Raw genomic sequence first — 16,581 nt, forward strand, 5'->3', positions numbered from 1 at the left:
AGGCCAAGGAGGTAACTGCTTAATTAACCGGGAAGATTTTTCAATGGAGTTTCGAAAAATATTGTTGTTTTTCAATCAAGAACTTTGAAATGGTATAACATAATTTATTTGGATATATTTTATAGAAAACTTTGTGAGTTATTGAAAACATTTTTTTACCAATTTTTCAATTTTTTTTTTATAATTCTACCAAAATATGTTTACACAGACAAATTCAAACTTCAAACTAACCATTCATAACCATTCCTCCATTGTTCACCATGAAACAGGCAGCTGCCTAGTATGGTGTTCTAATGTATCTTCTCTAAATAAATTTATTAATCATGTAACATGTACTTATAAATAAATAAATAAATAATACGACACCATAAATAAATCACTCACTAATGCGGACGACACTAATTTTGTTCACAAATCTGTGGAAACGACAAAACAACAAAATATCTACCATTACCAACATTATCAACCGCTGTCAGCTGTCATCAGAGTCATCAAGTGTCATCGTTTGTTAGAAAATCGAAATTAGTTATCACATTTTGATTTTACATTAAATTTATGCATTGGGATGCAACATTATCATCAATAAATATTTAGTTACACATCTAATCAAATCACAACTTTCGTGTAAATTTATTTTATCGTGTGACTATTTTGAACATGTTTGAGGGGATATATTATTGTCCAGTGTTATTTTGTTGGTGTAGTTTACGTTTATTATAATAGTATTACAAATCTGTTAAATAGTTTACTATGTTGAAAAGAAAAAGGGTAGTTCTTTCTATTGAACAAAAACTTGAAATTGTACAAAAATCCGAAAACGGCACTAACGTTAAGACGTTAGTGAAAGAGTACAATGTTGGTGATTCGACTGTTCGAGACATAATAAAGAACGGTCCCAAATTTATAGAATTTTCGGACGTTAAAGAGGGTGGGAAAAGTTATATGTCAAGTCGAAAAACAATGAAAACATCCACATATGATGATTTGGATAAGGCAATGCTTACGTGGTATAGCCAACAGAAAGCTCGAGGGAGCGCAGTGTCAGACGCCGTGAGTGTGGCGAAGGCCAAGTATTTCTTCGATACTTTGAAGTTAAAGGGTGACTTTAATGCATCCTCCGGCTGGTTGAGGAGATTCAAACACCGCCATGGCATCGATCAGATGCCTATAAAAGATGAAAAATCAACCTTTACTGATTCCGCCGCAGATGAATGTAGTGATCAATTCGACCTATCACTAGGAACTGAAGATTTGACACCGGGCATAGTAAAGCTCGCTGTGGATACTATCAAAAGTGAGAATCTTAGCGATAATGAGTTTATCGCTGAATACCGGATGCCGAAAGAGTTCATTGCACAATTTCAGATGATATTTAAACTTAAAGAATATGTCCCAAAGGCCGGAATCCCCGCTATTGTATATTTAAGAGATGGTATGCTATTTAAAATTGAAAATTATTTAAAAAAAAAAAAATTATTGTACATATTTGATTTTCAGTGAAATTTTAGGTAACTCACAATATTTACTTATATTTTAGGTAAGAAATACGCCGGCATAGAATTGGTAAATGTTTCAGAGCCCGTGAATGAGGTGTTTGAATACAAACTAGATATTTTGGGCGACCATATCAAGTCTGAAAACTGCCATGTTTTGTCTAATAAATCAACAGATGATAAATACTTCTGCGATGATGATGGTGATTTTTATTTATCTGATGGTAAGCTATATTTTCAACAAAGTGCAAAGATAACATTCAATGTTAAAATTTTACGACAAATCATAGGTTTCCGCTGAAGATTATTAGCATGCATATACATATGTTATGGTCAGTGGCGGTTCATGGTAATTTTCAATGGGGGTTCAATCAAATTTTAGAAAGAAATAAATTAATATAAATCTCTGTTCCTCTGCTAAAAATATTTTGACTCTATTAGCAAATGTATCAAATATTTGTAAAAATATAGAAAAAATAAATAAAAACCCCAACAGTATTTTTTTATTAAACAATGCAAAAAAATGTTTTGTGCATTCAATAATAATTTCTTATTCGCAGCATTTTGCTTTCACCCGAGGCGCACACAATTCGAAAGTGACATCTGGAAAATTTTATAAAAGCTCAGATGCCTCTTGCTCAATGTATGGTAAATACTAGTGTTAGGTACTCCGTAACAAATTCAAATATTTTTATATTAGATATTATTTTATACATATGGGGCCGGCCTCGTGCAGGGGCAATTGGAGCAGTCTGCTCCAGGCGCCGACTTGCCAAGGAGCTAAGTCGCTGATAATACCTAACACCTGACACAGCCCCCTTGAGGTTTTTAATGGCGCCAGTCTCCGTTTGGCTTAGGGCCTACCCTGGGTACATACCTCTCACTGTACGAGACAGAATAATTGTTGGTATGAAATATTCCATAGGTACATTCTGAATTCTGCTCCTATGAATGGAAATGTAGTAATATTATAAATCTTGTTTATCTTTGCTACTGTTTGGAAATTCACCTTAAATAAAGGCGCCACTGGTAATGGTAATATTTAACTTTGTCTCTAGATTCTTCTAACGGAACAACACGACCAGGGGACACCATCAAGCTTCAAAGATTATTCAAAATTTTACCCAAGAAGAAAAAAAAGATTAAAGGAAGGATTCATTCTAAAACAAAAGATGAAAATAGTAAAAAAGTACCAAAGTTGAAAATAAAATGCAACTCTTCAAAAAAGAAATACGATCGTAGTTTAAAAATTAATAATTCGTTTATTGAGTAAGTAAATTATTAATTTCTCCTTTATTCCAGTTAAATAATAATCCAGTTTTATATCATAGACTCATGGGATTGTAGGTAGCTAGATCTAATCTAGTTCTGTTTTTATTGTAAAACTAGCTGACGTGCACCCGGCGTTGCTCGGGGACTTGTATAGATGGTTTATATGGATGTTATAGATGGTTTCTGATGAAGTTTTGATGTTGCGAGACCTTTTAAAGATATACAATTCCGTAGTACGTTATTTTGATGTATCTCATAAGGTTTATCAGCGTTACCAATGCAAGCGCCTGAAATTGTTTTTTATCACTTGATTACAAAACATCTATATTTCTCTACTTTTTATAAATATAATACGCCTGTATTATATTTATAAACCTTCCAGAAGAAATTCTCTAAATGATAGTGAAAACCCTATCAAAATCCGTTGCGTAGTTTAGAAGAACTAAGTGCACAATTAGACAGACGCGGATAGCAACTTTAGAGATTATGTACTTTCAATTTACTTGCACACATTAGTCAAATATCTTGATAATAAAATATTAGAGATATTATGCCAATGGTATTTTCTTCTTAAAGGTTTAATTGCCATCTGTGTTCTGAAGAGTTCAATATTTGGGAGACTTTAGAGAGACACACCCAGGAGATTCACTCAACTAAACCCAAGATATCTTGCTTATGCGATAAGTTCTTAAGATCAAAGAAAACGGTCTATTCCCATATCCTTAAACACGATAAAACTATAGTGCGACAGTAAGTACACACATATTACAGCAATTTTTATTATCAGATTTTTAAATAATAATTTTATTTGAAGTAATCTAGTAATAATGTAATCATTTTATTTTAGTAAATGTGAGTTTTGCAAAACAAAGTTTGTAAGTGAAAAAAATTACAAACAACATATACTATCTTTTCATACGTCGGATAAGAATAATCCAAGTCTGTGCGATAAATGTGATATGAGCTTTGAAAATTTATATTTATTAAAGTTACATTCAAAGCAACATCATTTACAAGAAGAGAAGACAATATTTTCCTGCGACATCTGCGGTGATAAGTAAGATATATTATGTAATATACAAGTGTTCGGGGCTAAGGTGCACTAGCGGAGGTGATTTTACACAATAGTACAAGTGCAGTAACTGCGGGAGGTGATTTTGCATGATAGAACAAGTAAAAAAGCTTAATAATTTTTTTTCAAGATTACAATGTTTAAAAGGAGTTTTCAGTTAAAAATGTTCAATTGTTTGTACAGAAAAACAAATCTTCTATGGAAAAATATTTTTGTATAGGAAAAAAACAATAGAATTTTAAAGAAAGTTATTTTTCTTTTTTACTTGCACTTACTGTCATTTAGAATCGCCTATCGAAGTTAGTGCACTTTACTTGTACTATCATGTAGAATCACCTCCCAAAGTTATTACACTTTACTTGTACTACCATGTATAATCACCTCTCAAAATTAGTGCACTTTACCTGTACTATCATGTCGAATCACTTCCTGAAGTTAGTGCACTTTACTTAAACTATCATGTAGAAGTTACTATACTTTACTTGTACTATCGTGTAGAATTATTTCCTGAAGTTCGTACACTTTACTTAAACTATCATGATGAATCACCTCCCGAAGTTACTATACTTTACTTGTACTATCATGTAGAATTACTTCCTGAAGTTAGTACACTTTACTTGTACTATCATGTGGAATCAATCACCTGCCAAAAGTTACTGCATTTTACTTATCGCCTAGAATCACCATCCAAAGTTAGTGCACTTTATTGATTATAAAATTCGATTGTTAATGATTTGTTCGATCTTAATGATTATACAAATATTTTAAATTATACAAATTTCAGGTTCTCTGCAAAGGGTTCGGTTCAAAGACACATCAAAATTGTCCATGAGAAAGAAAAGAACCAAATATGCCATGTTTGTGGAAAATCTTACCATGACAAAGGAGATCTAGTTGACCACTTGACCAAACACACCAACATTAGGGCTTTCCAGTGTCCGCACTGTCCAAAAAAGTAACCTTTTTTATCCATTAACAAGCTGAAGTTTGCTATATACAATGGATTATAATGAAATACTTGGTACATTAATTTTTTTTTCCAGTTATAAAACTAGATCATCATACAAGAAGCATTTTGACAGTCATAACGGTATTAAGCACAAGTGTGACAAGTGCCCCGCTGAGTTTAACCTGCGGAGCACCCTCCGCCAGCACAAGTACGTCCACGATGATGTGTGCCGATTTGTTTGCAGTGTATGCGATAAAGGTTTTAAATGGCGAAGATCTTTTAAGGTAGGTTTCATTATATAATGTTCTCAAGCAATAGTTAAACCTTTGCCCTGAATAATTGAATAATGGTGTTTCTAGCAACTAAGAAAAGAAGTAATGTTGCGTTTCAGACTCACATGAATACCCACACTGGTGACAAACCATTTTCGTGTCCTTGGTGTCCAAAAAAATTTGCCGATGGTCCAAACTGCAGAATCCATAAAAAAAGAAATCACCCCATGGAATTGGCAGAGTATGAAGCTCAACATGGAATAACTAGTAGAAGTAAACAAATTTATAGTTCTTATTGTGTCATTTATTGAAATCCCAAATTTTAAAAATCAAACCGTAAAAAAGTTTTTAATACTATAATACATCTATTTTTATTAATAGATGTTTTTAAAAATATGCACTTTTTTGTCTTGAATGAGGATTGAACCTTCCTCCCCAGGGACTGGCTCTTAACTGCTGTGAACTTTTAAAATGTCTTTTAAAATAAAATTTTAAAAAAATAATTTGTTTTTTGGACTGACTAATATGAGTGAACTGCGCTATCACTTAAGCCAAATACTAATTTAATGGTACCGAGACTAATTTTGTATAAATGTTGATAGAATGCATTGCCATTTATAACAAATCCATCTGCCAAGTTTCAGCTTGATCGAATTTCAAGAAGTGGGTTATTTTCGACTTCCAAGATTCCACTTCATTAATTCATTCAAGAAATCAAAATTGATGTTCAAATAGATGCATTTAAAATTACCTGTATACTATAATTTAATACATTTTGTTACCAATGATTTATAAAGAATTAATTCTGTTATTTGCAGAAGGCATTGAAATCATCAATATGCCAGAGCCTAAGAGGGAGAATGGAGAACACCTGGAAACAAATTATATGAAAATGAACAAAAGATGTACAGCAATTGTACAGCCTATCCATTAAGCTACGTACTTGTTAGCTCTTTTTTTTTAAATTATTTTTAAGTTCACTTCAATAAAGTAATAAAATGTATGTATTATTATTTCAGATATTTACCCCTTATTCCTCTTCTGTCCCCTGATTGAATTATGGGAAGGATAAAGTCTGTTCATTTTTATTATAGCTGATATATGATAAAATATAACTTTTACGTGACGTATGACCTGCAAAAACATTTTATACACAGGGTTCCTAATCGGTTGATCATGACACAAAATTTGTCTGAGCCAATTACAATTGGAAACTTTGAAAATAATACTTAGTAATAATGTATTCCACATTTCCATGTGTCGATGGTTTAGAGCTAAAATATTGTATCTTCATTAAACATAATATTAAATAAACTGAGTTTGAAGGTTTGCAAATGTAGAAACATTAGGTTTTGTGATAGAAAAATAAGTTTTTAGTTCCATATTATAGTATCTGAATCTTACTAAATACAATATTTTGGCATGGACTTTCATTTAGCATAAAGATACATGTTATTATTAAGGTGATACAATATCTTTACTCTTAAAAACATTATCTGGTGGATTTGCAATATATTTTAATATGTTTATCTTTGGGATGGTAGGATTCGGAGATACAATATTTGAACCCATAAAAGATAGGCTATTTAAAAAAAATTATTAATACATTAGAATATTTCATTTATAAAATATGATATGGTAATTTGTGCCTCACCGGTTGTTTTATTTTGCATATTTGGTACGTTTCAGTACTAAACTCATTGTCTACGAAATTGGAGATACAATGTGTTAACTCTAAGGGCCCGTTCCCACTTCCCGTTTTGAAAACGGACCATATTCTACGAAAAAAAATAATTGTCGATTCAACAAAAACATGTTATTTGCTCATTCTTCAGTAATGGTGCGAAATGAACGACGATGAAGCTCTTGTTGTCATGTGGTACTTATTAAAAAGAAGGAAAAAAGTGAAAAGAAAATTTTGGGTACACCCAATCATAGCCGAAGTGTTAATTGGTGAGTTGAGAAGTGATGAACTAAAGTTCTTTAATTATTTTAGAATAATAATGATTGGATTATTTATATAGCGCCGTTTTCACCATGAAAAATCACCTCAAGGGCGCTTAATGGCTTAAGAGAATGTCTATCACTTCCTTTAACCATCTACTGGAATGAGTTTCAGAGAGCTTAACATATCAAAATACAAAATTGAGAAAGTGCATTTGTCCTGAAGAAAGGCTATCGATATGTTAAAGTAAGAAAACAATTACAACTCAAATATTTTTTATTATGTGTTTATTTAACTAATACGCTCTTCCGTGCATCTCATTAAAGCTTTAAAATTTTAAAAAAGTAAACTTAAAAAAATAAAAATAAAAATTTTGATGTACAAAAGTTGTGTACACCAAGTGTTTTGTTTTTATTTAGTTAAAGATAAAATATTACCATACTCTTTCTTCGACCAGTGGTATTAAATTTTCGGGATTTATTTCCTTATCCATTATTGTAGTTTTGATTTATGTACTTAACAAAATAACCAAATACAAGCACACAGCGTGCCTGCTTCCTTGCGACAGGGAGCGGGCGGGGAGGGGTCGGGGTTTGGCGGGGACTCTGCCGGAACGACTGGACGACAAGTGTGAACAGCTCCATACAACACTATGAGCGAGCGTGTTCCGACACGATTTGAAAACGGACGCGCTGCGTAGGCGAGCCATCCGACAAAAAATGTCGGATCCGTTTTCAAATCGTGTCGGACAAGTGTGAACAGCTCCATACATCCACTACAGCCACTAGGGCATCCGTTTTTAAAACGGGACCCGCCTCCGATTTGAAAACGGAAGTGGGAACGGGCCCTAAGCCATCGATGTACGTATACCTTTATTATTACGAAAATATTAAATTATGTATTTGGTTTTTGTAGATATTTTGTGTTTGAAAATGAAGAACGAAGAAACGAAAAAAAAAAACAAAACTTCTAATAAGATTCGTATTTGATATTAATCACAGCGATAAAAAGGTTGGGAACCCTTTTTTTAAGGAGGGGGGCATATTTTCTGTCTACAGACTTCTCCCCGAGACCAGCTATGGAGATGGTCGGAGCAGTGATGCCATACCTACTGAAATTTCGGTAAATCTACCGATTTCGGCAAAAATCAACAGAAATATTCTAAATTTTTTTTAAATCTACCGAATGCAGTTAATATCTACAGAAAATGCATCAATGTTTTTGAATTCTGGACAATTTTTCTCTAAAATTCTTTTCGATTAGCTCTAGCTAAGCACGGATTTGAAAAATGTGGGGAATTATTCTTTTAAAAATATTGTGGGGAATTAATCGTCTCTCCCGAAATCTAACACCTATAAATATTTTGATGACCTACTGATTTTTGTCTCTAATCTGCTGATATTTTTCACTCAAATCTACCGATTTTCATTATCGCGGTATGACATCACTGGGTGTAGAGTCAAAAGCGAGTAGATGCGAGTGTTTTTGCCAAACACATAATTTTATTAAAGTTATTTAATGTAAAAGTCTAGAACATCTATTTCTTTACCTTATTGTGAAGATTAAACCGCGATTTGTTTATTTGTGATTAAACCCATCAATGTAATATATCATTGAAGAAAAAGTATTATCTTCTTCAACGATAAAAGTAGTATATTCACTCAAAAACATAATACTGTGAAATGTACGAAAAAAGGTGAGCGTATGTGCTACGTGATATTTTGTTCTATCCAAATTATGGGCTTGGAAGTAATTTTCGACTAAAGTAAACGAGAAAAGTAAAGTCACTACGGTTTGCCGAGCAGTCATTGTGGAATTTTCTACGCAGGGTCGCCGGTTTTTGTGGATTTCGTACCGTTACCAAGCCAGTGGGACGACGGACGGGCTAAGCAGCATAGACGACGTAATAATATACAGGATGCCCACCGGTGCCCAGTAACATGTTAATTTTGTGTGTAATTTTCCTCTCTTTCCAAGCGTATTATGTCCAGAAATGGGCATTACCGCATTAGTTTAAAATTTCAACTAAACTAGAGGTGAGGCGTATTTATCGTACCCAGTAAAAGTACCGGGTATTTTCATGCGATACTTTGTACTTGTGACAAATCTCCGAAATACCTGGTTCCAAAATACTCACGAGTATATTATACTTTTTTTTTTATTTTTTTTTTTTTTATTTAAAGAAAGCAAGACAAAAATATATATTACAGTAAATAATAAAATAAAATACAGAAAAAAAAACAGAAAAGTTCCTATAAACTACTTTTCAGTAGTTTGTCGATGGCAACTTTTCACATAAAAAATATTAAAAAAAGATAAAACTTATTTTAATAAATGACAACAGTGATAACAATAAAAAATAACAATTTGTTTTAAAAATATAAAAACATTTGACTAAACACTGGGACTAAATATTTTTAATAGGTACTTATACCAGATACAAAAATTACTGTGGGGAATCACATATGTATTTTTTTTGTGGGGAATTACGTTTCACAGAAATTCTCTAACAACCCCCCCCTCCCCATGGAATTCGAGGTAGAATTTATGTGAATTAGTTGAGCAATTACTTATTCTTAACCAATTTTCAGGTCGGTATTAAATACTTAAGTATTTTGTCACCCGTATTTTTTTGTACCTGTACTCATACTCATTGTACCCAGTAACGAAAAGTACTCACAGGACCCACCTCTAAACTAAAGAATTTTTTATTTTTTTATGTTTCTTTATTCATTGAATAGTTTGTTACATGCATTGAGGATTTTTCGACCACCATGCTAGGCACATGCCCGTGTTATGGTGGTCGATTTTCTATACATTAGCATAAAGAATGTGAGAGAATATAAAATAACATATTATTAACCTTCCAGCGGGCACGCTGTCGTAAAATTTACGACAAATGCCCCTTATCGCTTCCCTCACTCTTGCGACTTAGTTGTAAGCATCAAGCTTCGAGCTATGCTAGAGTCAAATCAAATGTCAAACATTTACCGCAAAATATAAATGCTTTTCTCAAAGTGAATTACGGTAGGGCAGTTGAACCGATAATAGAAGAATAAAACAGAAGCTTTCCAAAATGCGGTGTTTGTCGGTTATGTGCACTGGATAAGAAAAGATCCTCAGCATCAATGAAGTGTTACCGTTGCCAGTCCTTTACATGCAAGAACCATTCTTCAGTTGAGGTGGTTTGTAACAATTGTAAGGATGAGAATATTGATTCTGACTAAATAGGTCGATAAAATATTTTATTTTGAAATATTAACATGTTTAGAGTGTTGCTTCATTTTTTTTAAGAAAGTCAAATATATATTTTTAAAGTACTGCCTATTATGATTTTTCATATCCTTAAAGAAATTTCCTAACGTTTGTATAAAGAAAACACCACTTACATGGAGAAAACTTGATGACGTAAAATTTACGACAAGCGCCCGCTCAAGGGAAATTTCTCAACGCGCCCGCTGGAAGGTTAAAGAATATTTAAGAACATAAAATAACGTAAATGACTATATAGTAATATAAGGAAGTATGGAAGAATACAGTAGAATATAAAAATAGTATGAAAGTATAGAACATAAATAACGTTTGTTATAATAGCATAATATTTTTAGTTGTTGTAAGTAAAGTGTTTACATTTTTAGATACATAATACAGTAGTATATTGAGGAAATCTGTAATTGGTTTCTCAGTTAGGTAAATTATGCATGTATTAATGAACCACATTGTAAACTGTTGATTTCCCTAAAGTAAAATAGATACATAAAAAAGAATATAAAAAGTATGTAGTTATAAAATATATAAAATCAAACATAGTACTATAGAGTAAGCAAATAAGAAAGGATTATTTTTATTATGGAAATCTATATGTGCGTGATTACATTGGTAGGTACATTATTTTGCAGCAATTTTGAACAAATAAATCGAAGTTAGAATTCATGTTTCAAGTCCGGCAAATTGCACTGAACACTGGAGTCAATATTATTATTGTTACGGTGGTTTACTCAGCTGGTAGCTAAGGTAGCCCAGTAGGTACATGGAACTTGTATGCCGTACAGTGGTGCCAAACAGTTTTAAGTAATTTATGTAAAAAGTTTTTAAACTTTCGGCTATTAATATTATAGTAATTATATATAGTTCCTTACAAACAAAAACTTTTATTGGTGGTATAACCTACGTTCTTTAAAGAAATACCTCAAAGAAATTCTTTAAAGAAATTTCGACCCTTTCCGGATATCCATTTTTGGACACCGGTTGCAAAGTGAGTAAGTGTACTGGATCTTTTGGTGTCGTTATTTAGTGCATTGTATATTTTTGGTGCGATGTATGTGTATCGTCTTTGTGAGAAAGTGATTTTTGTTATGGGGATTGTGCATTTTCCATGCGTTGAGTAGCGTGTATGTATATCTTTTTGCATAGAATTTATCAAACCATTTTTCCAGATATGGATGAGAACTATCTTAATATATGGTTGGCGAATGTCCAGGACTGCTAGTTTATTGAAGAGTGGCTCTGATGGGTAAGAACGGGAACATTTGAAGATGATCCTTAACAAAAGTTTTTGAACCGTCACTAGAGGGTAGAGAATGGATGCAGCACAACCTCCCCATCCTATAATGCCGTACCTAGCTATAGATTGGAATAGAGCAAAATAAACACTTTTGAGTGTTTTTATATCAAGGATTGATCGAAGAGAATAAAAAATATAGCATAACTTACGGAGTCTTTTTTTTATGGAGTTGATTTGGGCCTCCCAGCGTAAATGGTTATCTATAATGACACCTAGGTATTTTATTTCAGTTGACGGTTTAATAATTGGGCATGAACAGCTTGTAGTAAGAGATAGTGGGGGAGTGTCTAGATTTTGTGGGCAAGTGTGAATAATTAGTTTTGGAAGGTTTTCTGAGAGAGTTAATTTTCGGATTGAAAAATGTATACATTGTGTTTTTTTAATATTTAGGGTGAGGAGGTTGGAGTCTAGCCATTTTTTAATTTTGTTCAGTCCAGAATTTGCCTTCTCAATTGTTGTTCTCCACATTTTACTCGTAAATATGATAACCGTGTCATCAGCGAAAGATATTATATTACCTTCAATATCCAAATTCAACAAGGAGTTCATATATATGAGAAATAAGAGCGGGCCTAGAACACTTCCTTGGGGTACGCCGTAGGAGATGGGTAAACATTTACTCCTGTATTCTTGATCGGAGTGGATGACGGTGGTTTGTGATCTCTGCATGAGGTAGTTTTTAAACCATTTCAGGGCAGTACCTTCTATCCCAATCTGTTGCAGTTTTTTTAGAAGAATGTGGTGTCGAAGGCTTTTGACAAATCTAGAAAGACAGCAAGAGGTTTATTGCCTTTATCGAGGTTATCTGATATCATTTTGGTAAAGGTTGCAATTGCTTCAGCAGTACTACAATCTTTGCGAAAACCGTATTGGCTTTAGGAAAGGATTTTATTGTCCTCAAGGAATTTTGAGTCTTATTTTTACTACTTTTTCAATGATTTTGGATATAGTGCTCAATAGCGATATAGGCATAAATGATATAGGCCTGTAACTATTTAGGGAAGATCTGTCACCTGATTTGAAAATAGGGATGATAGAGGCATGTTTAAGTGATTTTGGGAATATACCGGATTGGAGGCTTAAGTTAATAACATGTTTGAGAGGGCTGGCAATAAGGGTTTTTAAATGTTTAGTGAGTTTAGTAGACATTTTATCTATTCCTGTTGAGTGACTATTTTTTAATGTTGAGATGATTTCTGTAATTTCCAATTCTGTGGTAGGTTTGAAAATAAATTGAGTATAACTGAGATGAGCCAGGGTTATTTCGTTTGCAAGGTCATGTTCCGAAACATTATTTCTAGTAGAATATTATTGAAAAGGTTAGATCCGACTGAGGTGAAAAATTCATTAAAATGGTCTGCGATTTTTACGGAATCATTACGTGTATTTGTTAATGATCGGCTTTCAATTTTAATCTTATTGATGGGTGTAGTCGTTTGTCTAGTGTGGGATATGTCCTTAACACATTGTTTGCGGGAGACGCTTAAAAGCGTCTTTTGCGTACTGTTGGTAGAGAGCTGGAGACGCTTAAAAGCGTTTTTCGTATTTGTACACTATTGGTAAAGCGCGGGAGACGCCAAAATGCGTTGTAGGTACACTTAGAGTAACAATATATTACGAGTAACCGCGAGTAACGTATGATGTTGGTTACTCTGTGAAGTAAAAAATATGCGTCAGCTCTCGTGACACGTGTACTAGGTACCTGGCAATTCGTGGAATTGGGTCGGGTAGCCGGCCGACTGTGGTCATAAAACATGCACTTGAAATAAAATAACTGTGAGATAAATGTTTCGTTTTTTTTTAATCTTTATATTTCTTCAGTGTCAAAGCGATATTGTTTCGTTCAAGACGTTCTATATTTTCTTTTCTGTCTACATTCCGCTTTAAAAATTTCGTACAAAGTTTTTGTGTGCTGTGCTCGAAAATTTATTTGTTACATAATAAAGGGATATTTTTACATAAAAAAATACCCTATAAAATGGACTACGGTAATGATAATCGATTACAATAAATATATGAAAAGCATTGACCTAGCAGACCAATATCTTTCGTATTATTCTATTTTACGAAAAACCACTAAATGGACAAAAAGGCTAGCGATGTATATAATAAATTGTGCATTATTCAACTCATTTGTTGTGTACAACTCCGTAAAAGAAAGGAAAATAAAATATAAACAATTTTTTAAGGAAATATCAGAGCACTGGGTGGCTGATCAGATTTCGTCAGATAATAGTCAAGACCCGGAACCAACACCATCAACATCTGGTATCCGAAAAAAATCTTAAAAATCTGATACTCCAGGAAGACTATCGATAGATATGAGAAAACATATATTGGAAAAGATTGAAGGCCCTGGTAAAAATAAGAATCTGCGAAAGCGATGTCGTGTGTGCCGGTACATGTGTAAATTCTATGATGTACCTTTACATGAAGGGAATTGTTTCCAACGATTTCATACTTTCAAACAATATTAGTGTTTAGTGGTGTGTATTTAAAAAAATATATACACTTTGTTGAATGTTCATAAAATGACTAAATAGACAATACGACAAAAGTGCAGTTTTTTCAATTTTTTTTAATTTAAACTTATATATCGTAATTGTTTCTTCAAAAATATAAAAATTTGTGACCAGATCATAATAAAAAATTTCGAATAAGGTAAAATACTGAAAATTTTATTTAAATTTGATCAATAGTTCAGAAGTTATAGCTATTTTACATGAAACGGAATTTTGCGCGCGAACATGATAAAAATTGCCCGCCTTACGGCGTAGATTGATTAAAAAACCCCCCGCAAACATTGTGTTAATAATACTTCATATTTTTTTCTTGTCATTTTAGGCGTTTTTGATTTGTTTTTTATAGTAATCTTCTCTGGCCTTTGATGTAATTTTTTTGCAAACATTTCTGTATTTCTTGCAAAATATGTAATAATATAATCAAATTAAAGTAATGTTTTTAAAAAAAGCCCCGTAAAGCTACTAGTATATGTTGGGCCAATGTTGGCTTCAAGGTTTGAACGCTGTTGGCAGGTTGGCGCCAAGATCCTTTAATGTGTGTACTAAAAATCGATAATAATTGGGTTTGCACGCCAACGTTGGCGGCCAATGCGTGCAATGGACAATATACGCCAAGTGATCCTTTCCACGTTGCGCCTAGTAGTTGCAAATTACACTTGAACGTTGCGTGCGTTTAATCCGATTATTGTTGGTTTTCGTGCACGCATCAAAGGATCTTGGTGCCAACAGCATTCACACTTTGGTCCCATCTTCAGTTCGCAAAACGCGTTCAGCGGAGACAGTAGTGTTTTTATTTATTTCATTTTATTTATTTAGGAAAACCAACAGATTTGTTTACATCTTTAAATAATAAACTTTTATACAATACAAATAAAATCTAATGACAGGTTTTCACGTTAAAATAAAATTATAATAAAGAACTAAGAGTCCAATACCCAAGGGCTAAAAATATTTACAAAATTTTAATATTAAATAAAATAAAAATAACATAGGATAAAAGAACACAAATGAATTACAATATATCAAATTTATCCAAACTGACAAATAATCACTAATATATGTAGATACCTACAACTAAACTGAACAAATGTTTATAAAATGGACAGGGTTCATATCAACAACATGATAACTTGCAGTATGTTTTAATAATTATTTAATAATAGCTGAGGTAATTTTTTTAAATGTTCCTAAACTACTTGAAAATATGTCAATATCATAAAGACTCTTATTATATAAGTTACACGCTCTGAATATAAAATCGTTTTGACTGAGATTAGTAGAACATTTTTTAAATGAAAAAGTGATTTGTCTCTAGTTCTAAAGCTTGGGACTCTAAAATTAATCTCAGACAAAAGGGGCGAACAATCAATAAGGCCATTGATAATTTTATGGAGATATATTATATCTGCGTAGTCTCTTTTAGTTTTTAATAGCTTCCGTCCATAATATTCCATCGAACTGTTAATGTCATGGTTACCAATATTCATCGTAAAATTTAAATGATTGAAAATTTTTTTGATGGCTTCAATGCCATACGGGAGAAGCAAATTCAAGATGACTGCGAACATAAGAAAAATACAATATTTTAAGTGTTTGAATATTATTGATTTCTTTTCCAATACGGAATAAGAATCCTAACATTCTAAGGGCTTTCTTCACAATCATATCAACATGCGCCTCAACATGAATTTGTGTAAGTACTGGGCTGGCTATGTGAAAGTTATGTTCTAATTTTATTTTGTTTCTAGTGAAGGTAATAACATAAGATTTTGAGGTTTTTTTGCTATTTGTTTTTGGGGTGTTATGCCGTGTTGCGCTAACTCCTTCTTTAGCCAACGTTTCGGACAGCATTGCAGTGTCCATCATCAGGGCAGATGTGTTATTAATAACACATCTGCCCTGATGATGGACACTGCAATGCTGTCCGAAACGTTGGCTAAAGAAGGAGTTAGCGCAACACGGCATAACACCCCAAAAACAAATAACAAAAATACTTTTGGCCGTGAAAATCTTAAATCATATTAGATTTTGAGGTGTTCATGTTGAGATGATCGATAATACAATAGTCATCAAGTCTATATAGATCTCCTTGTAATTTATAGTAGTAATAAAATAATTAATATGAAGGAATGTTTTCATATGGTTGGCAAAGAGTAGAATATTTGCATAATTAAAGCATTTTATATTATATTATTCCTTGGGGCATACCTGAAGGTATATTTACAATCTCAGATATGAAGCCATTAATAGTTACTCCTTGAGTGCGCCCATTAAATAAGAGACCAACCATTGATACAAATTGACTGTTCTAAAACGGGAAACCTTCCTAGTTGGACAGTCTTTGAAAAGCTTCCTTGCATAAAATGTAATGAATATTATAAAAATAAATCCCCGTGAATTACGACGAATAATTTAAAACGTGCCATTTTCGATTTACAGCACAAACGACATGATGGTTTTTATTCGTTAATTGGCCAAGGGCATTGGTCCCC

The 16,581-nt window shown here is 32.8% G+C and overlaps 1 protein-coding gene across 1 annotated transcript; it reads left to right on the forward strand.

The window, feature by feature from the left end:
* Window positions 1-261: 261 nt before the first annotated feature.
* Window positions 262-6,044, forward strand: LOC149424961 (uncharacterized). The gene is made up of 9 exons (XM_089650873.1): window positions 262-1,432; window positions 1,538-1,717; window positions 2,552-2,762; window positions 3,342-3,515; window positions 3,613-3,822; window positions 4,622-4,792; window positions 4,881-5,070; window positions 5,178-5,331; window positions 5,877-6,044. Exons 1-9 carry the CDS (start codon window positions 751-753, stop codon window positions 5,990-5,992), a joined length of 2,088 nt encoding a protein of 695 aa, XP_089506999.1. The 5' UTR covers window positions 262-750; the 3' UTR covers window positions 5,993-6,044.
* Window positions 6,045-16,581: the final 10,537 nt, after the last annotated feature.

Source organism: Hesperophylax consimilis, chromosome 3 (genome assembly GCF_061612785.1).
Source record: "Hesperophylax consimilis isolate HC1 chromosome 3, BYU_Hcon_1.0, whole genome shotgun sequence".
NCBI lineage: Eukaryota > Metazoa > Arthropoda > Insecta > Trichoptera > Limnephilidae > Hesperophylax > Hesperophylax consimilis.